General features: G+C 47.3%; 1 protein-coding gene across 1 annotated transcript in view; it reads left to right on the top strand.

Moving 5' to 3' along the window:
- TANC2 (tetratricopeptide repeat, ankyrin repeat and coiled-coil containing 2) overlaps positions 1-15729 on the top strand; it is a 483987-nt gene extending 468258 nt beyond the window's left edge. Inside the window, exons 23-27 of the mRNA XM_017882923.1 lie at positions 207-339; positions 1753-1844; positions 3756-3902; positions 6382-6482; positions 8071-15729. Coding sequence (XP_017738412.1) covers positions 207-339; positions 1753-1844; positions 3756-3902; positions 6382-6482; positions 8071-10036 — 2439 coding nt within the window. The 3' untranslated portion in view covers positions 10037-15729. The remainder of the gene's footprint in view (positions 1-206; positions 340-1752; positions 1845-3755; positions 3903-6381; positions 6483-8070) is intronic.
- Positions 15730-16207: the final 478 nt, after the last annotated feature.

Genomic DNA, 16207 nt, shown 5'->3' with positions numbered 1-16207 from the left:
AGCTCTCAGATCTATACTTGCTAAAGAGCAAGAATATTCATAATGCTATTAAAGATCAAGAATATAGCTAAGGCCTGAAATACCATGGCGGCATAGTCTGGTTCAGGCCAGCAGTTGAAAAAGGGCAGGCCGCAGCCAGAGCCCTCAGTGGAACAGTGCTGAGCCATTACACCTCTCCTAACTGCTCTGCTTGATCCATGTCCTAGGTTCAGTTCCTGGTAGATCACGGGGCCATGATCGAGCACGTTGACTACAGTGGAATGCGCCCTTTGGATAGGGCAGTGGGGTGCCGGAACACTTCTGTTGTTGTCACTCTTCTGAAGAAAGGAGCCAAGATAGGTAGGAGAAGGGAAGAAGCTGTTGGCCATCTGTGCCCAGGGGCCAGACTGGTCCAGTGGTCTGGCTGCCCTGGGTATTTGGTGTGAGCATATATAGTTCCCCTTCCTCCCTGGCCCAATTATTCTCCAAGTGAACAGAGAGGCTCTTGGCCCAGAGAAAGCACCATGTGAGCCGTGGTCTGCAGTCCCCTGTGTCCAGAACCACGTGGTTCTCTACCATGTCCCTTGTAGCCTTAGCCAGGAGGCTGCTCTGGCCTTAAGCACCTCTCAGCACTGCCTCTGTACCAGCCCCATCCTGTCAGCATCCTGGATCTCTGCACTGCCGTGAGCCTCTGCTTTCCCTTGCTCTGAATGTGCTTCAGACTCAAGTCCCTGCTGCCGCTGTCCCAGCTGCTCCCCAAACCCACAGACCTGTAGACGAGGGTTGGCTGATATGCTGGCTTTGTGCTGCCTGCCTCTCACTGCTGCTTTTTCCTTCTTTTTTTTTTTTTCACCTTCATCCATTTTTTTTTCCTCTCCTACAACTTTTTGTTTTCTCCTTTCTTTGAAGGTTGTCAGACGTTACCGAGTCGCCCACGAGGTATATTTCACCGCTGTCAGCATCAGGCGTGGTCTGATGGCTTGGTCAGCTTTGCCTTCTCCTCTTTGGTTTAGCCTGCATGAGTTCCCTACACCTCTAATCTTTTAATTTACTTCACCTTAAAAGAAGATTTTTTTTAATGACTGTTGTAGAGAATAACTTGAACTTTTGATAACTAACCTTGAAAAGCATAGTTTGTAAATAATTCAGGCATTTGTAAACTAATCAATGTAACCTTTTCTTTCTTTTTGTGGGTAAAGTCATCCTCAGTAATGTTGGTTTGTTTCACGTCTGATTGACATTCGAACTGTGCTCCTGCTTCAAAGTGAATCCCGGGAAGTCCTAGTGGGTACTTATCATTTAAGGGAAGCTTTAGAGTTATCAGTGGTTTCCCTTCTGCAAAGTACATATTTTAAAGTTAAGAGGCTAAACGTCTGGGGGTTTTGAGTCCCAAATCCAAAATAAATTACCCTTTTTGGACTTTTCAAATCCTGTGGTAATGTTTAATATAAATCCTTTCTCCCAATTTCCTTATTTAAAATAATTCCAAACTGAGCCATTGCCTGCCCACATGCAGCATGCAGGCTTTGCTGCCCTCATGTGGGGCAGGCTCACATGGTTCCAATATTCTTATTTTAAGGTGAATACAAATCCAATGCAGCTTCTTGGCAGTGGGAGTTACTAAAATACTCCCAGGTCTAAAAGATGAGGTACTGATTGTGGAGCAAGTTGTTCTCTCAGCAGAAATTCCCCCAGGGTATTTTTTTCACCTAGCTTCCTACCACCCTTACATTGTATGAGTTTTTTACCCATCATGCATCCTGTACACTACAGGTCCAGCCACATGGGCGATGGCCACCTCCAAGCCAGACATCATGATCATCCTCTTGAGCAAGCTGATGGAAGAGGGGGACATGTTTTATAAGGTGAGGGGAGGGAGGGACACAGTTTCTTCAGAATGGCCACTCGCTGTTTTCTATGTGTAGAATCTTCCAAAGTCTTGAAATCAGTTCTCATCTTTTGTAGTAGAGGCCAAGGGAAAATACTGTTCCTCAGTGATGGCCTCATATGTTGGGGATCCTGGGGTTCTGCCTTACCAAGAGAGCAAGGGTAGCCTATACCTGCCTGCAGCTGATCAACCTAAAGCCCTGGTTTCACCTGGTCACTAACCGGTGGTTATGTCGATTTCTACATGGAATCTGTTAGGTAGGATCTGGAAACTCATGGGACAAGTAAAAGTAAAATTATGTAGTATAGCTATTTCCATTATGTTGATCCTAGCTTTCATATGTCATAATATATACATAGATTAAAAAGTACGTAACAATAGCTTATCAGCATCCTTGAATAAGATAAGGAAACCAAGACAAATAGCAATTATAAGATTTGTTTGAAATCATTCACTGAATGACAGCAATTACAAAACTATGGAGTCTTTTGTACTCACAGTCCAAGCTGAAGGCTCCATACCCTGACACAAATAAACTCCGTGGTCTATTCCATGTCAAAGTCATCGCACTGTGTTGAGATCAGCTGGATTACCCGCCCCCAAAACTTCATACAAATCCAACCCAGTTTTTGGCAGCAGGCATCACTGACACTTCCCCAGGACTAAAAGTTAAGGAAAAATAGTTGTGAAGCATATTATTCTCACCTGTGTCAGGAGTGTACAAGTTCCCAGGAGCAGAATTCTATCTTCTAAGTACCCTTTGAGTGAGTCATGGTAATCTAGGACTCTCAGGCTTTCAGGAAGCTTAAGCCCTGGCCCAACCTTGATTTTACGCAACTTCAAAGAAAGTCCTCATTACCCTAGATGTCATATTTATGGACTTCACAATGGCATTGCTCTCAGGTTATGTCCTGGTTATAGCATAACTTCTGGTATTCTGAGGCAAGAAGTCCTCTTAATGAAAATATGCAGTGCCGTTATTGTTCCCCTCAAAATTCTACCTTGAAAGGTTCCAAATCTCTCCTTCATGAATGGTGCTAAGGGAAAAGTAAAAGACTGGGATCCCTGTGGAGTTGTAAGTATAGAGAAGGAATAGAGTGGATAACGATCAGCTAAAGGGGTGGGAGATGCTGCCTGCATCTTTCTGGGCTCAGCTTATAGATTTTCAGACACAAAGTGAAAGAAAAGCTTAAGGTCCCTATGGCCAGATCTCTACATTGGTCATAGATTTACTTCATCCTGGATAATCCCTCCTGCAACATCAGATGGAATCACAAACTCTAAACTTCACTTCTCTACTGCCACCCTGCTCCATGCCTTTTCCGAAAATGGGGAACACTGATTGGTATTATTTTATGCCATGAGATTAGGGAAGCAACCGCTCGACTGCTTTAGCTCCCACATCCTTCGTGAGCAAGATGACTTCTAGAGGGCTGATCAGGTGGATCGTCAGACCAAAAAAAGAGTTCTCCAGACAAGCCAGAAATTAAGGAAGAAGTAATAACTTTGGAGTGCTTGGGACTAGGAAGTCATATGTGTTCTGTAGAGATCAGTTCAAGCAAAAGGAACTTTGAAATGAGCATGGTCAGCCTCTTTGGAATCCAGTTGGGAAGCCAGGGTCTAGGGTCTTCCATTTGCCAAGGCTTTGTCTCCCTGGCTTATATCTTGGGTATCCCCTCAACCTTGCCTTTCCTGCCAGATGAGTTTCCTATAGAAAAGGCTAGACCCTTCTGCCCTCACCATCAGGGCCAGAACTCCTCTCTAGGCTGATGTTTGGGAGGGTTCGCCCTTAGTAACAGCTGCTGAGAAGAGGAAGGGAGTGGGGACCACACTTCCTCAGCTGTTCCTCAGACCAACTGTGTGTTTCGCCATCTTGTGCTCCCATTAGAAAGGTAAAGTAAAGGAAGCTGCCCAGCGCTACCAGTACGCCCTGAAGAAGTTCCCTAGAGAAGGGTTTGGTGAGGACTTGAAAACTTTCCGGGAACTAAAGGTGTCTCTCCTCCTCAACCTCTCTCGGTGTCGCAGGAAAATGAACGTAAGTCCCTGTCACCCAACTCCTTTCTGCAATCCTGGAAGCTGATAGCCCATGTCACTCATTAGCTTCTACCAGGCCCCTGAAATCCTCCTCTGCCCCATTTGGAACTTGGTTGTCCTTCACAGAGCACTGACATTTGCAATTTGAAAGAAATAAGTCTAAGTATAATCTATATCTCAATCTGTAAAGAAATTAATGCTGCAAGTACTTTGCAGCTTTCTAAATGTTCATAATTTCACTGAAAGTGATGAGAATACAATCTTTTCCCACCCCCATACCACCCAGTCAATGTTCTGGTCTTTGGGAAAATGTGAGAGCAGTGGTCACTAGAATTCCAGTTGCAATTAGATATGAATTGTAGTCGTTACTCTCAGGTATAGTCCCTTGTCATTTGAAGAAGGGCTAAGAGGAGGGCTCAGGACCATGGTCTTGAAAGTTTAACTTCTGAGGCTATTGAACTCTTTGCCTCTTTCCTCATCTTTGTATCCCAGCATGCCATGTCCCTTCTCATCCTAGAGGGAATCTCAGAACTCCCCCTGGACCTTGACTGTCTCCCTGGTATGCCACGGTCCTTCCTGCCTACTTTGCAGACCCGTCTCAGATGCCTCCAGCCACTGCTCCCTCAGCCACTGCCCTTTAACATAAAGACACTCCAAGCCAAGAACCCTCTCTCAGGTTTTGGAAATAGCTAAGATAGCATCAGGAGTCTCTGACATCCACCAGCCTGAGGTCTCACAGTTCTTCAGGAGATAAACACAATCCAAGCCGTACAGACGTATCGATCAATTAAAAACTCAGCTGGACGGAAGCAAAATTTAAACCTCATGGCCAGGGATCTTCCAGAAAGATGATTTGCGTGTGTAACCTTTAGATCATCCATTTCAGACCCTAAACCCTGACACTTGGAAGGAGCCTGAGATAAACCTGACTGTCTCAGAGAACACAGCCATGACCTTCAGAGGCAGAGTTGCCCCATGGTGCTGAGGGAAGTGGGGACGTGGAAGAGGCCCCCCGATGCCGGGAAGGGAGAGGGTGGTGGTCTCGGGAGACAGTGAGGTTTTCATGCCCACGGGGTCTCCTGTAAAATGAAAGGAACAGCACCAAGGCCTCCCTTGGCACCAGCCGAGCAGGATGAGGCAAAGCTCAGAAGTTGCTGCCAACCCACTGATCTCTTTTCCCTACCAAATAATAGACTTTTTTAAAATGCCCTCATATTTTCAGGAATCATGATGGTCCCAAAAGAACAAATAAAAGGGTAAGGCTGGAAGCGGAGCAGGGATAGAAGGCGACCCATAAAAGCTGAAATTCTTTCTAGCTCCACATTTGTTCAGAAGCGGTTGTTAACCACCTCCTGGGCCAGTACTGTGCCAAGCACCAGACGTCTGTCTTCTTAGGTAGAGGATTTCCTGTCAACTTTTTAAAAATGTTTTTACCTATGCCCCAGGGCCTTTGTTCTGCCCAAGGCCTTGTTCTCTGCCTTAGGACTCATGACTATAACCAGAGGCTACCATGCTATACTGTGGCTTTGACACTAAAAGAAGGGGGAACCTTCCCTTTGAGCTTAGTATTTAAGGGAATACTAAAAACCGCAGACTGTCTAGGCGGCGCTGTTCCCCACCCCACCCCACGGTCTGTGTTCACAGCCCTGTGAGCATGTTCCTCACAGGGACAGCACAGACCTCAGTCACAGCCGGGGTCTTCTCTTCTTTTGTTTTGTTTTGTTTTTAATTTTAAGTGTTTCCTAAGTAAGGAACCAGTGAAGAAAAGGAACAGACCAGAAAAGCCTCTGAAATAGAAAGAAAACGATAATTAATGAGCACCTACTGTGTGCCAGGAACTGTGCAGGGCTTTTAAATATTGTATCACACTTGATACTACCTCTGGAGTAGGTATGGATGAGAAAATACATCATACACTCAGGGGTTATGAAGCTGGTCAGAGAACTGAACCCAAGTCTGTCTGACACCCCCTCTCCCTCTAGTCTCCGTAGTCAGTGCAGTTTCCTTTACAGACGTCATCTTCCTGGACTTTACAGGACACCTTCTCCCCGTCCCTTAGAAAGCCGAAGTGTAGTGCATGTAGCAGGAAGGTATGGGGCTCAGACCAGGGTCCACGTGAGTTGTGGACGTGTGCGTTTGCCTCCTACACGCGTGGATAACTTCAGGAGCTTCGCTGGAAAGGGTTGGTGTTTGACTTCCGGGCTGAGAACTGTATTAGAAAGGCAAAAAGGGAAAATTAAAACTATTTTAATATTCTGGGCAGCTAAAGTCCAGTGAGCAGTCGCAAGGCTACACAGGACAAAGACAGAAGGAACTTGCAGTCCACAGGCCCCATGGCTAGAGCCATGTCAGGCACATCTAGCGTCCCAGGCTTTCCATCCATGAATGTCAAAAAATGTACAAATAATTTGTTTTATTCCCAAGTTGTCTATTTTTTATATCTCATCAATGACTCATTTGCACACCTATTGTAATGACAGGATTTTGGAATGGCGGAGGAATTTGCTACTAAGGCCCTGGAGCTGAAACCGAAATCTTATGAAGCTTACTATGCGAGAGCAAGGGCAAAACGCAGCAGCAGGTGAGGAGAGAGAGAGAGGGTGAAAGCAAGAGGTCTCTTTTCTGAAAATTTGGCCAAGGCAGCGTCGGCCACCCTGGGGCATATGTACCCAAATACATCTCTGTCCTTGAGAACTGTCAGGGCCAAGCTTTGGGGATGGCTCTGATAGCACAGCCCTCAGCTCAAGATCGGCAAATCTGCTGGGCTGTGGAGACCACGAATGTTTCACTTCGGGAGAAACTTTTTCACTGGAGAATGGCAGCTTCTTCCAAGAAGCCTCTGTCATATCTCAGGCACTTTCCAACGCCCAAAGCAGCTAGCATGAAGAGACAACGGTGACTTAAAGAAGTCACTTAAGCAGAGCATCCGACCACCCCTTTTAGAAGGGAAAGTAGGATGGTTCACTTAACATCACAGGTTCCTCTTCCTTCTCCCATAGGCGTTTGGGGAATCCCGGATTAGTCAGTCTTCCTTCTGGGGCTGTCCTCAAGTCTGGTGGCATCAGACCGCCTTCCACCTAAACCATCACCCACCACACACACACACGGAGTCATGAGGTCCTTACTGTCAGGATGGAGAGGACCCAAGAGAACACCATTCCACATTCCTCGTGCCCATCTGCTGTAGTTTGGCCAGTGGGCAGAAAAGCTCCCAGAAGAACCTAGAACCTGCCATCAGTGATCTTTGTGTAACTTGTCACTGTCTCTTATGCCTCCTGCCCTCCTTCTCCCCAGCTGCATGGGAAAGAACTGCTTCAGGTTCACTGCTATGACCAGGGGCATATGGTCCTGAAAATCACACCCAGGTTGAGGCTAGTGATGGTGGTGGCAGTGATTGCACTCTTATCTAGCTGGGGTAACAAAGTCCTCACAGAAACCTGACTCAAATTCTCCTTCCCTCTGGATTGTTCCTTTTTCACAAGGCCAGTTGCCCCTCTCAGGTGATACTAGTAGAGAAGACGGGAATGTCTCTGACAGTTCATTTCTTCTTTTGTAAATTAGAGTCTCCTTGGAGTCAGCTCAGCTCCAGCCCTGAGTGGCCTAGTCAGCAAGCCTAATGCCTGCCCCGCTTTGATAGAGCAAATGGAGACACAGCAGTTCTGAGAGATGAGGGTTAGAAAGGGCAGAGGACAGGGTTCTTGCCTAGAGTAGAACAGGCCTGAAATTTGGAGCTAAAATATTGAGAACATAAAGAAAAATTTCTGCTGGATCAGCAAGATTTTTAAATATGTAGTTATTTTTGTTCCTAAGCTACTTGACAGTGACCCTGTAAATGACAACCCCACCCAACTTCCATACTGCCTGGTGTGTGTTTGGGCACCAAAACAACTTCCTGAAGGGCCTGGCTGGACTGACACAATGGGGCATTTCTCTACTGTTCCCAGAGAGGCCAGAAGGAAGATGGAGGCTGAATGGGTTAGGGAATCATTCGGACTCTTCCAGAATGAGTCTACCTGTTTCCTTCCCTATAAATCCAACTAAACCGAAACACCCCAGACTCCCACAGACGCCACCACAGCTCTCTGAGATAGTGACCATGTTCTCAGCTCTTGGTGCTTTCTCTGGATTCAGAATAACTCCAGCTCCTGTGTTCACATTTTGTCAAGCAGACAGTTCGCAGCAGCCTTAGAGGACCTGAACGAGGCCATCAAGCTGTGTCCCAACAACCGTGAGATCCAGAGGCTTCTGCTGCGAGTGGAAGAAGAGTGTAGACAGATGCAGCAGCCGCAGCAGCCACCGCCGCCGCCGCCACCACCGCAGCCTCAGCAACAGTTGCCGGAAGAAGCAGAACCTGAACCACAGCATGAAGACATATACTCTGTACAGGATATATTCGAGGAGGAGTACCTGGAACAGGATGTTGAAAATGTTTCCATTGGCCTCCAGACAGAGGCCCGGCCCAGCCAGGGGCTCCCAGTCATCCAGAGCCCACCCTCTTCTCCCCCGCCTCGGGACTCAGCCTACATCTCCAGCTCACCTCTTGGCTCTCATCAGGTTTTTGACTTCCGGTCCAGTAGTTCTGTAGGCTCTCCCACTAGACAGACCTATCAGTCCACCTCACCTGCCCTTTCTCCAACTCATCAGAACTCACATTACAGGCCTAGCCCACCACACACTTCCCCGGCTCATCAGGGAGGATCTTACCGTTTCAGCCCCCCTCCTGTGGGAGGACAGGGCAAAGAATACCCAAGCCCTCCCCCTTCCCCTCTCCGGAGAGGCCCTCAGTATCGGGCCAGCCCTCCAGCTGAAAGTATGAGTGTCTATAGATCCCAGTCTGGTTCACCGGTGCGCTATCAGCAGGAAACAAACATGAGTCAGCTTCCTGGCAGACCCAAATCTCCATTATCCAAAATGGCCCAGCGGCCCTACCAGATGCCTCAGCTCCCTGTGGCAGTTCCCCAGCAAGGGCTCAGGCTACAGCCTGCCAAGGCCCAGATTGTGAGAAGTAACCAGCCCAGCCCAGCCGTCCATTCAAGCACCGTCATCCCCACAGGAGCCTATGGCCAAGTAGCCCATTCAATGGCCAGTAAATACCAGTCTTCACAAGGAGACATAGGAGTCAGCCAGAGCCGGTTGGTTTATCAAGGGTCAATTGGGGGGATCGTAGGGGATGGGAGGCCGGTGCAGCACGTCCAAGCCAGCCTGAGTGCAGGTGCCATCTGTCAGCATGGAGGGTTGACCAAAGAGGACCTTCCACAGCGGCCTTCCTCAGCATACCGGGGTGGCGCAAGATACAGCCAGACGCCGCAGATCGGACGCAGCCAGTCAGCGTCCTATTACCCAGTCTGTCACTCAAAACTAGATCTGGAGCGCTCCTCCAGCCAACTAGGTTCCCCTGATGTATCACATTTAATCAGAAGACCTATTAGCGTCAATCCTAACGAAATCAAACCCCACCCGCCAACTCCCAGGCCGTTGCTGCATTCCCAAAGCGTAGGCCTTCGCTTCTCTCCATCTAGCAATAGTATCTCCTCCACCTCCAACCTAACTCCGACCTTCCGGCCATCTTCTTCCATCCAGCAAATGGAGATCCCACTGAAACCCGCATATGAGAGGTCATGTGACGAGCTGTCGCCAGTGTCTCCAACTCAAGGAGGTTACCCCAGTGAGCCCACCCGATCCAGGACCACACCGTTCATGGGGATCATAGACAAAACAGCACGGACTCAGCAGTACCCCCACCTCCACCAGCAGAATCGGACCTGGGCGGTGTCATCTGTGGACACTGTCCTCAGTCCCACGTCTCCAGGCAACCTGCCTCAGCCCGAGTCCTTCAGTCCACCGTCATCCATCAGCAACATTGCCTTTTATAACAAAACCAACAATGCACAGAATGGCCATTTGCTGGAGGACGATTATTACAGCCCCCATGGGTTGCTGGCTAATGGGTCTCGTGGAGACCTCTTGGAGCGAGTCAGCCAGGCCTCCTCCTATCCCGATGTGAAGGTAGCTCGGACTCTACCTGTGGCTCAGGCATACCAGGACAACCTGTACAGGCAGCTGTCCCGAGACTCTCGGCAAGGGCAGACATCCCCTATCAAACCAAAGAGACCATTTGTGGAGTCTAATGTTTAAAAGACGTTTTGTTGGAGTGAGACCCATATGTTTTCACTGCACATTTTCAGGCTTGGTTTCCACATTTGAGGTAGCTCCCTGGCTTAATTTCTCATGTAGTTTCTGTGTGGTGTTCAGAGGTGGCAGCCCACATGCTGAAATCCTTTGCATGCAGCCGACTGGGAAGCGGCCTCCCAGGAGCCAGGACTTCAGTTTCTCTTGTCTGTGCCCAGCCACATGCTCTCTCCCTCTCTTCAGATGCCAACGAGGAGATTTTCATGCCGTGTGCTTTAACCCAGGGAGATCAGACACACTGGTCAGCTTTTTCCAGGAGACAATCGCTTTCACTGATGTTCTTGTTGTGTAATTGTCTTTTTCCGTTTTTAAAAAATAAGGTGTTCTTGTTCGTTTTCTTCTAGAAACTTTAGAAAGAGTGTGATGCCCCTTTGCCTTTGCATTCTTAGCCAGTGTCACCCACGCAGCCAGCCGCAGCGCACTCTCATGCTGTGGCCCCTCCCCAGACCGCCAGCGCCCTGCAGCCGCCAGGTCTACAGTGTACATTAGGATTACTGCTGGTCTTCCTAGGGAGGTAAAAGGATCAAAGAGAGAGAGAGAAGAAATAAATGCTAAATTGGAAGAAAACCCCAATATAATTATGTAAAATGTCACTACATTGATTTTCCAAGAGGCATCATAGGAACATGTAAAAAACAATCAGCCCTTTAAATATTGCAGTCAGCCAAGGAAATTAGATGAGAATTGTGGCTATTAAGAGAATTCACTGAGAGTTATTCTCTAGGTTTTTAGCCAACAACCACTAAAAGCTGCTGCTTTTCCAGGGTAGGGGAAGGAATGAATACATAGAAAAACAAAAAAGATTGTTCTAAATTCTCAGTGAAAGGCAATAGGAAGTCTGTTCTGGAGACATCTACTTTTTAGATCCTGATACATCACTGAATGTCATACTCCACGAAAAGGAAGCGCTTCCCAAAGGCTGGCTGCTGTGACAATCCCGTTAGCTGGATCTTCACCTACGGCCAGGTTTTGTTCTAGTGGCCCTCTTTCTGTAAACCCAGGCGGTGTCATACAGAAACCGGTTCTTTTAGAAGCAGATTGGAATCTCGGGACCATCAGACTGAGTCCCAGTATTTCCACCCAGGGTCCCGCCTGTTGTTGTCTACTTTCATTTTGAGATCTATAGTTCGATTATCTATTATTACAGGAACTGTTTCTTTTCTTTTTCTAGAAGTATTTATGGGAGTGTGATATTTTAAAGTCAGACACAGCAAAAAGTGTTTTAGGGTGAAGAAAGATCCCTTTTAGCCCTGTTTTGTAGCCCTGGGTGGGGGCATGAGATAGACAGCAAGCTTCTGATCTGGTCACTGTGCACATCGAGGTCTCGCGGTCATGTGGTAGGCTGACTTTGAGTGAGTGGCGCCACTGCTGAGTGGGTAGCAAGGATGTGGGAAGCAAAGCCTTGGCACAGGCCTGGCACTAGCTGTGCATCAGCTCTTGCAACTAAACAATTCAACCCAACGAACTAAGCAACTGAAACAAAACAAAGAAGCATTCGTCCTCTGTTACCAGGAACCATTCTGCTCTGTTAGGGAAGGGCTGCGGGAAGGGCAGTTTCCTGAATAAAAATCTGGCTGTGACCAGACCCGTGTGTCATAATAAGTGCCCTCTGAAGGGATCATTAAGACACAGGGAACATGAACCTGAGATCAGAAGCATTTCTTTACTAATTTAGATTCTGCCAAATAGATGGACCTCTCCACCCCCAAACCTAAAACAGGCCAGGACTTGTCTCTTTGTGCTGGAAGCAATTAGTGGGACTAACTCAAGCCCTGGCCTCTTTCCACCCTCCCTGATACCTAAGGACTACCTTCTCAGCTAGACCAGGGTGGGCATCAGCATCCTCTCTCCATCTCTATAGCCCTCTCTCTCACATCAGGAAGCTGAAGCGTGTAGCTCTAGCGGCAGCCTCTAGCCAGCAGCCCAGTGGCCTCTCAGATCACTTTTTGGCCAGATCTCGGCACTGCTGGCCTCTTTGCATCTTACTCCTTACAACCGCCCTCTCGCTGAGGAGCCACTGCATTCGGAAGAATTTCTCAGTGTCTGTTAGAAAAGTGCTTCTGCTCATTTCAAATGCTACACATCCACCCGCACTCACCTGTCCAGGAGAGTGAGCAGGTCCTGTAGCTTTACAAATACGCCACTGATGCCACTTCTCCCCAGGTCTCAGTTTTCCAGGACAGAAAGGAGATTTAGGGCCTATACCCTATTCAGCAAAACACCTAAAATGTCAACAGTCAAAATGCAATTCTTTTTGGCCATGATAAGAGGGAGTAGATGTCACTGCTGCATGCCAGTCGTTTTTGACTAGAATATGCCAACCAGAGCTTGCTGGAGCAGGAGACATTTTTCCTTACAAGCAGACTGCCTGTGCCCTGTGCCCTGTTTGCTACTTCACTGCCATGGAACGATCCGAGTACTGTATTTCAGAGCTGCCCCTTCCCCAGCAACAAACACTCGCTGAGTCTGTGTCTGGCTTCAGGTGGGAGGAAATGGTTTACTCAATTCATACCACCCTGAAATGGAGGACAGAGGTGACAAACTTCAGCTTAATGGGTTTCTCACCAAGTTGTATGTTCCATTGGCCCAGGATTCTTGCACTAATGGGTTCCTATCACATCATGTCTATAAATGGGTGCACTTTACTGTTTGAATTTGTAACTGAAGTACTGGGTATTTAAGTGTGAGTAATGTCTTCATTAGAAAATAGAACTGCTCTTGTCTTTTAGTGTATTTTTCAAGAAAAAAATAAGGAAAGGAAAGACATCAAGCAGTGGATTACAACATTTACAGCACAAGAAATAACTTGTATATAAGCATCAAAAAGATTAAGAATTTTTTAATATGAAAAATATTTGCAGTGATTTTAAAGTGCTTTTCCAGCAATGTTCTTAGGGACTCCTGAGACACGGTTACTTTTATCTACTGGATCAGTAAGGCACACAATTAACAATTAACAATTAATGTTTATTTACAAAGTAAAGGGAAAACCTGTGTAACATGAGAATTTGGCATGACAAAATGGAGACCATTTTGTATCTGCTGTTGTATCTTGTCCGGGTTGCAGACGTGCACTATTAAAGTCCCAAGTTAATAGAGCACAAACCCTTCTCGCTCTTCCCCCATGTGCCCTTCTTTTTAGATGTGTATAACTTAAACTCGATGGCTCAGGAAAATTCCATTAATTAGAATCATGTACAGCACCCCAGGTCGTTGTCCAGATATACAAGTTTGCTCATGTAGTTAAGCCTGGATTATTAAACACTTTTCCTAAATTATTGTAAACAGAACAGCTTAGAGAAAGGTATTCTCAGTCCTTATATTGTATAGTAGTTTATGAACCCCTCTCTAAATGTTGGTATTTTTATATTCCAGAGATGTACCCAATAGAAAAATGAAAAATTAATCAGTATCTAATTTAATATCCATAAGTATTTTTCCTTAGATTTTAGTCATATACAGTGGGCTATGTGGACGTCACTTGTGCTTCACCATAGTTTACCACTAGGTGTCACTGTGGCTCTGCACTGTGCTTGTTGTGTAGCAAAGAACCGCGGTGTCCCCTCGGGGGAGAGGAGCTGCTTCCAGGGCAACAGGCAGGCAGGCTCAGAGGTTCAGGAGAAGGGAACAGAGGCCTGGAAGGGGTCTTCCTGCATCTGTGCCAGTTGTGCAAGACGAACTCTTTGAACATTACATACTTTGGACTTCAGCCAGGCAGAGGCTGGGAGAAGGTTGCCCAGAGCTCCCTTGCTCTGGTAGAGGGATAGGTAACATGGAGAAGCCCCTTCTTCCCCATGAGCCTCCCTCCTCTCAGTTCCTCTCAGCCTCCAGCTTTTATAACTCCAGAAGCGTCACAGTTGGGGGGTTTGATTCAGAGAGAGTTATTTTTCTACTGCAGAAATGCCTTGGACAAAACCAGTGCTCACTGAATCTTTGCCACAAAATGGAACAAGCTATCCCGGGGGCAAGAGGTGCCTGCCCCTGTGCCCAGCCTCCTCTTGATGCTCCCAGTGCCCAGCAGCCTCGCCCATCCTGCCTGTCTGTTCCTGGGCTGCCCATTTCTCAAAAAACCGACCTGCAAAGGCAGCTGGCCGCTGCCTCCACACCGAGGGCTGCGCGGTCCTGCTGCTTGCTCGCTGAGAGGTGCAGCTCTTTCTCCTCTTCCTCTAGGAATTCCAGACCAACCATCTACCATGACTAACAACAATGAACAAAGGGCTTAGGGGTAAGAGCTACCTACAAAGACGTGTCATGGAACCCTTCACCATGCAATGCCTTGAACTCAGCTCTGGCTGCTCCCAAGAAAAGGTGGCTGGCTGGGGGCCTGGACACAAGCACAATGGGGCTGGTGGAGCCACTGTGCAGAGCTACTTGAATAATCACTGGGTTTTCATCAACTCCTTTTGTCATACAGACCACTCAAGGGCTGAAGTGTTGGTAACCTTCATTTCGGTGTCCAAAGCCTCACAGCAGCTGAGCCACCCTGAGATGCTTGTGGCCACATGGTGGCTACAGTCAGAGCTTTGAAAGTCAGTACCAAATGAACGCATAATTGGACACCAAAAATCAAGTGTTACTTTCATGTTTCCTCACCCCTATCATCTCATTGCCTCCTGCTGACTCTGATATCGACGCTGAGCTGACTTGCCAGGCTGCCGCTGGATGCATAGAGATCAGGCCAGCGCTGCGTTCATTTTTCCAGACAGACCTACTCTGTGGAACGGAAGTGCCCTAGCTGCTTTGTTTTTGTAGCACTTGCTGGCTGAATTTTTCTTTTGCTAATCGCTAACCAGAAAGTCTGGTTAGAGGGGGCTCAACTCAATCCCTTTGGTCCCCAGAGCCAGACAAGAGTTAATTCTGGAAAATTCAGTACTTGAATGTACCTGCCTTACTGCATACCAATTTACTTGGGGAGGGGGGAGAAGTTAGAGATGCCGGCTCCAGATCTCCACTTCATTCCCAGGTGATGTTGGAAATCCTGTAAGTTACACTTCCTGTGCTGGTTTTGTTTTGTTTTTTGTTTCCTTTGGCTGATTCCTGCTGAGTGAGGCCAGGTCCTCATCAGGCTCAGGGCAGGTGCCATTTTCAGGCGTGGCCTCCTTTCCATCTAGCACAGCATCTTTGTCTCTGTTCTGTCTCCTCCAAATCCAAGATGATTTTAATTAGTACAGACATGTACAGTCTACAATTAAAGAGTGATTTGTACTAATATGATTTTGATTCTTCCTCCTCTTTGCTGTCCTTTCAAGACACTTGCTGGAAAAAGCTTTAATGCACTTAGTTTTCCCTTAGGTTTTCTATGACTCCGATGTAAAGGACTTTCTCTGTACAGTATATTACCCAATGCATGTTTGTTCTCTCCCGATACAGTGAACACCACACAGTTGTGAAGCCGTGCAGTGGGGGTGCCCCACACCCTGCAGAGGCATCGACCCCTGTGTATAAGGAAAGACATTTTCCTTTGCTGTACTTGCTTGAGCAGTTTTATTGTCTGTACATGTGAGCTGTGTGAGATAGATGTGAAAAGTTCAAATGAATGCATTTTCCTGCCCCATGTATACAGATTGTCATCTGTACAATGAACTGTATGTATGAAAGCAAATGTACTTATTTATAAATGGCTAACACTTGGAAAACCACGGTGTTGTGATGCTTTTCTCCTTCCGTTACAGCCTCTTCAGGGAGCTGGCTTTGAAGCTTACCCTCCTGAGGATGCAGTGATGGGGGCGCCCTCCCCCAGGAGGCATTGGGCAGGTTAGGGCTAAGGCCAAATTCCCGATGATTTGCTTGGTCTCTTGTGAGACATTCAGAGCCACCCCTTTGTGCATTTATTCACTTGGTCACGTTATTGAGCACCTCCTGTCCTCAGAGTTGGACACTGATAGGCCCTGGAGAGAGCTGTGGACAAGAGACGCCATTCTAAGGAGCTGTCAGCACAGGCTTGTGACATTTGTCAAGAAAGGGAGGCTTTTTCTTCATTGGAAGAGGTTTTTCTCCTGCTATACCAAGGGAGCACTGAGCTCTCATTTCATTTTGTAGCCGAAGCTGCACCCAACCCAGCCACCCTACCAAAGCCAAGGCTGAGGTGGGCTGCCAGCTCGAGTGGCTGCATTTAGA

This window comes from Rhinopithecus bieti, unplaced genomic scaffold, assembly GCF_001698545.2.
Source record: "Rhinopithecus bieti isolate Rb0 unplaced genomic scaffold, ASM169854v2 scaffold_12928, whole genome shotgun sequence".
NCBI classification, from domain to species: domain Eukaryota; kingdom Metazoa; phylum Chordata; class Mammalia; order Primates; family Cercopithecidae; genus Rhinopithecus; species Rhinopithecus bieti.
This window is presented reverse-complemented; position numbering and strand designations above follow the sequence as displayed.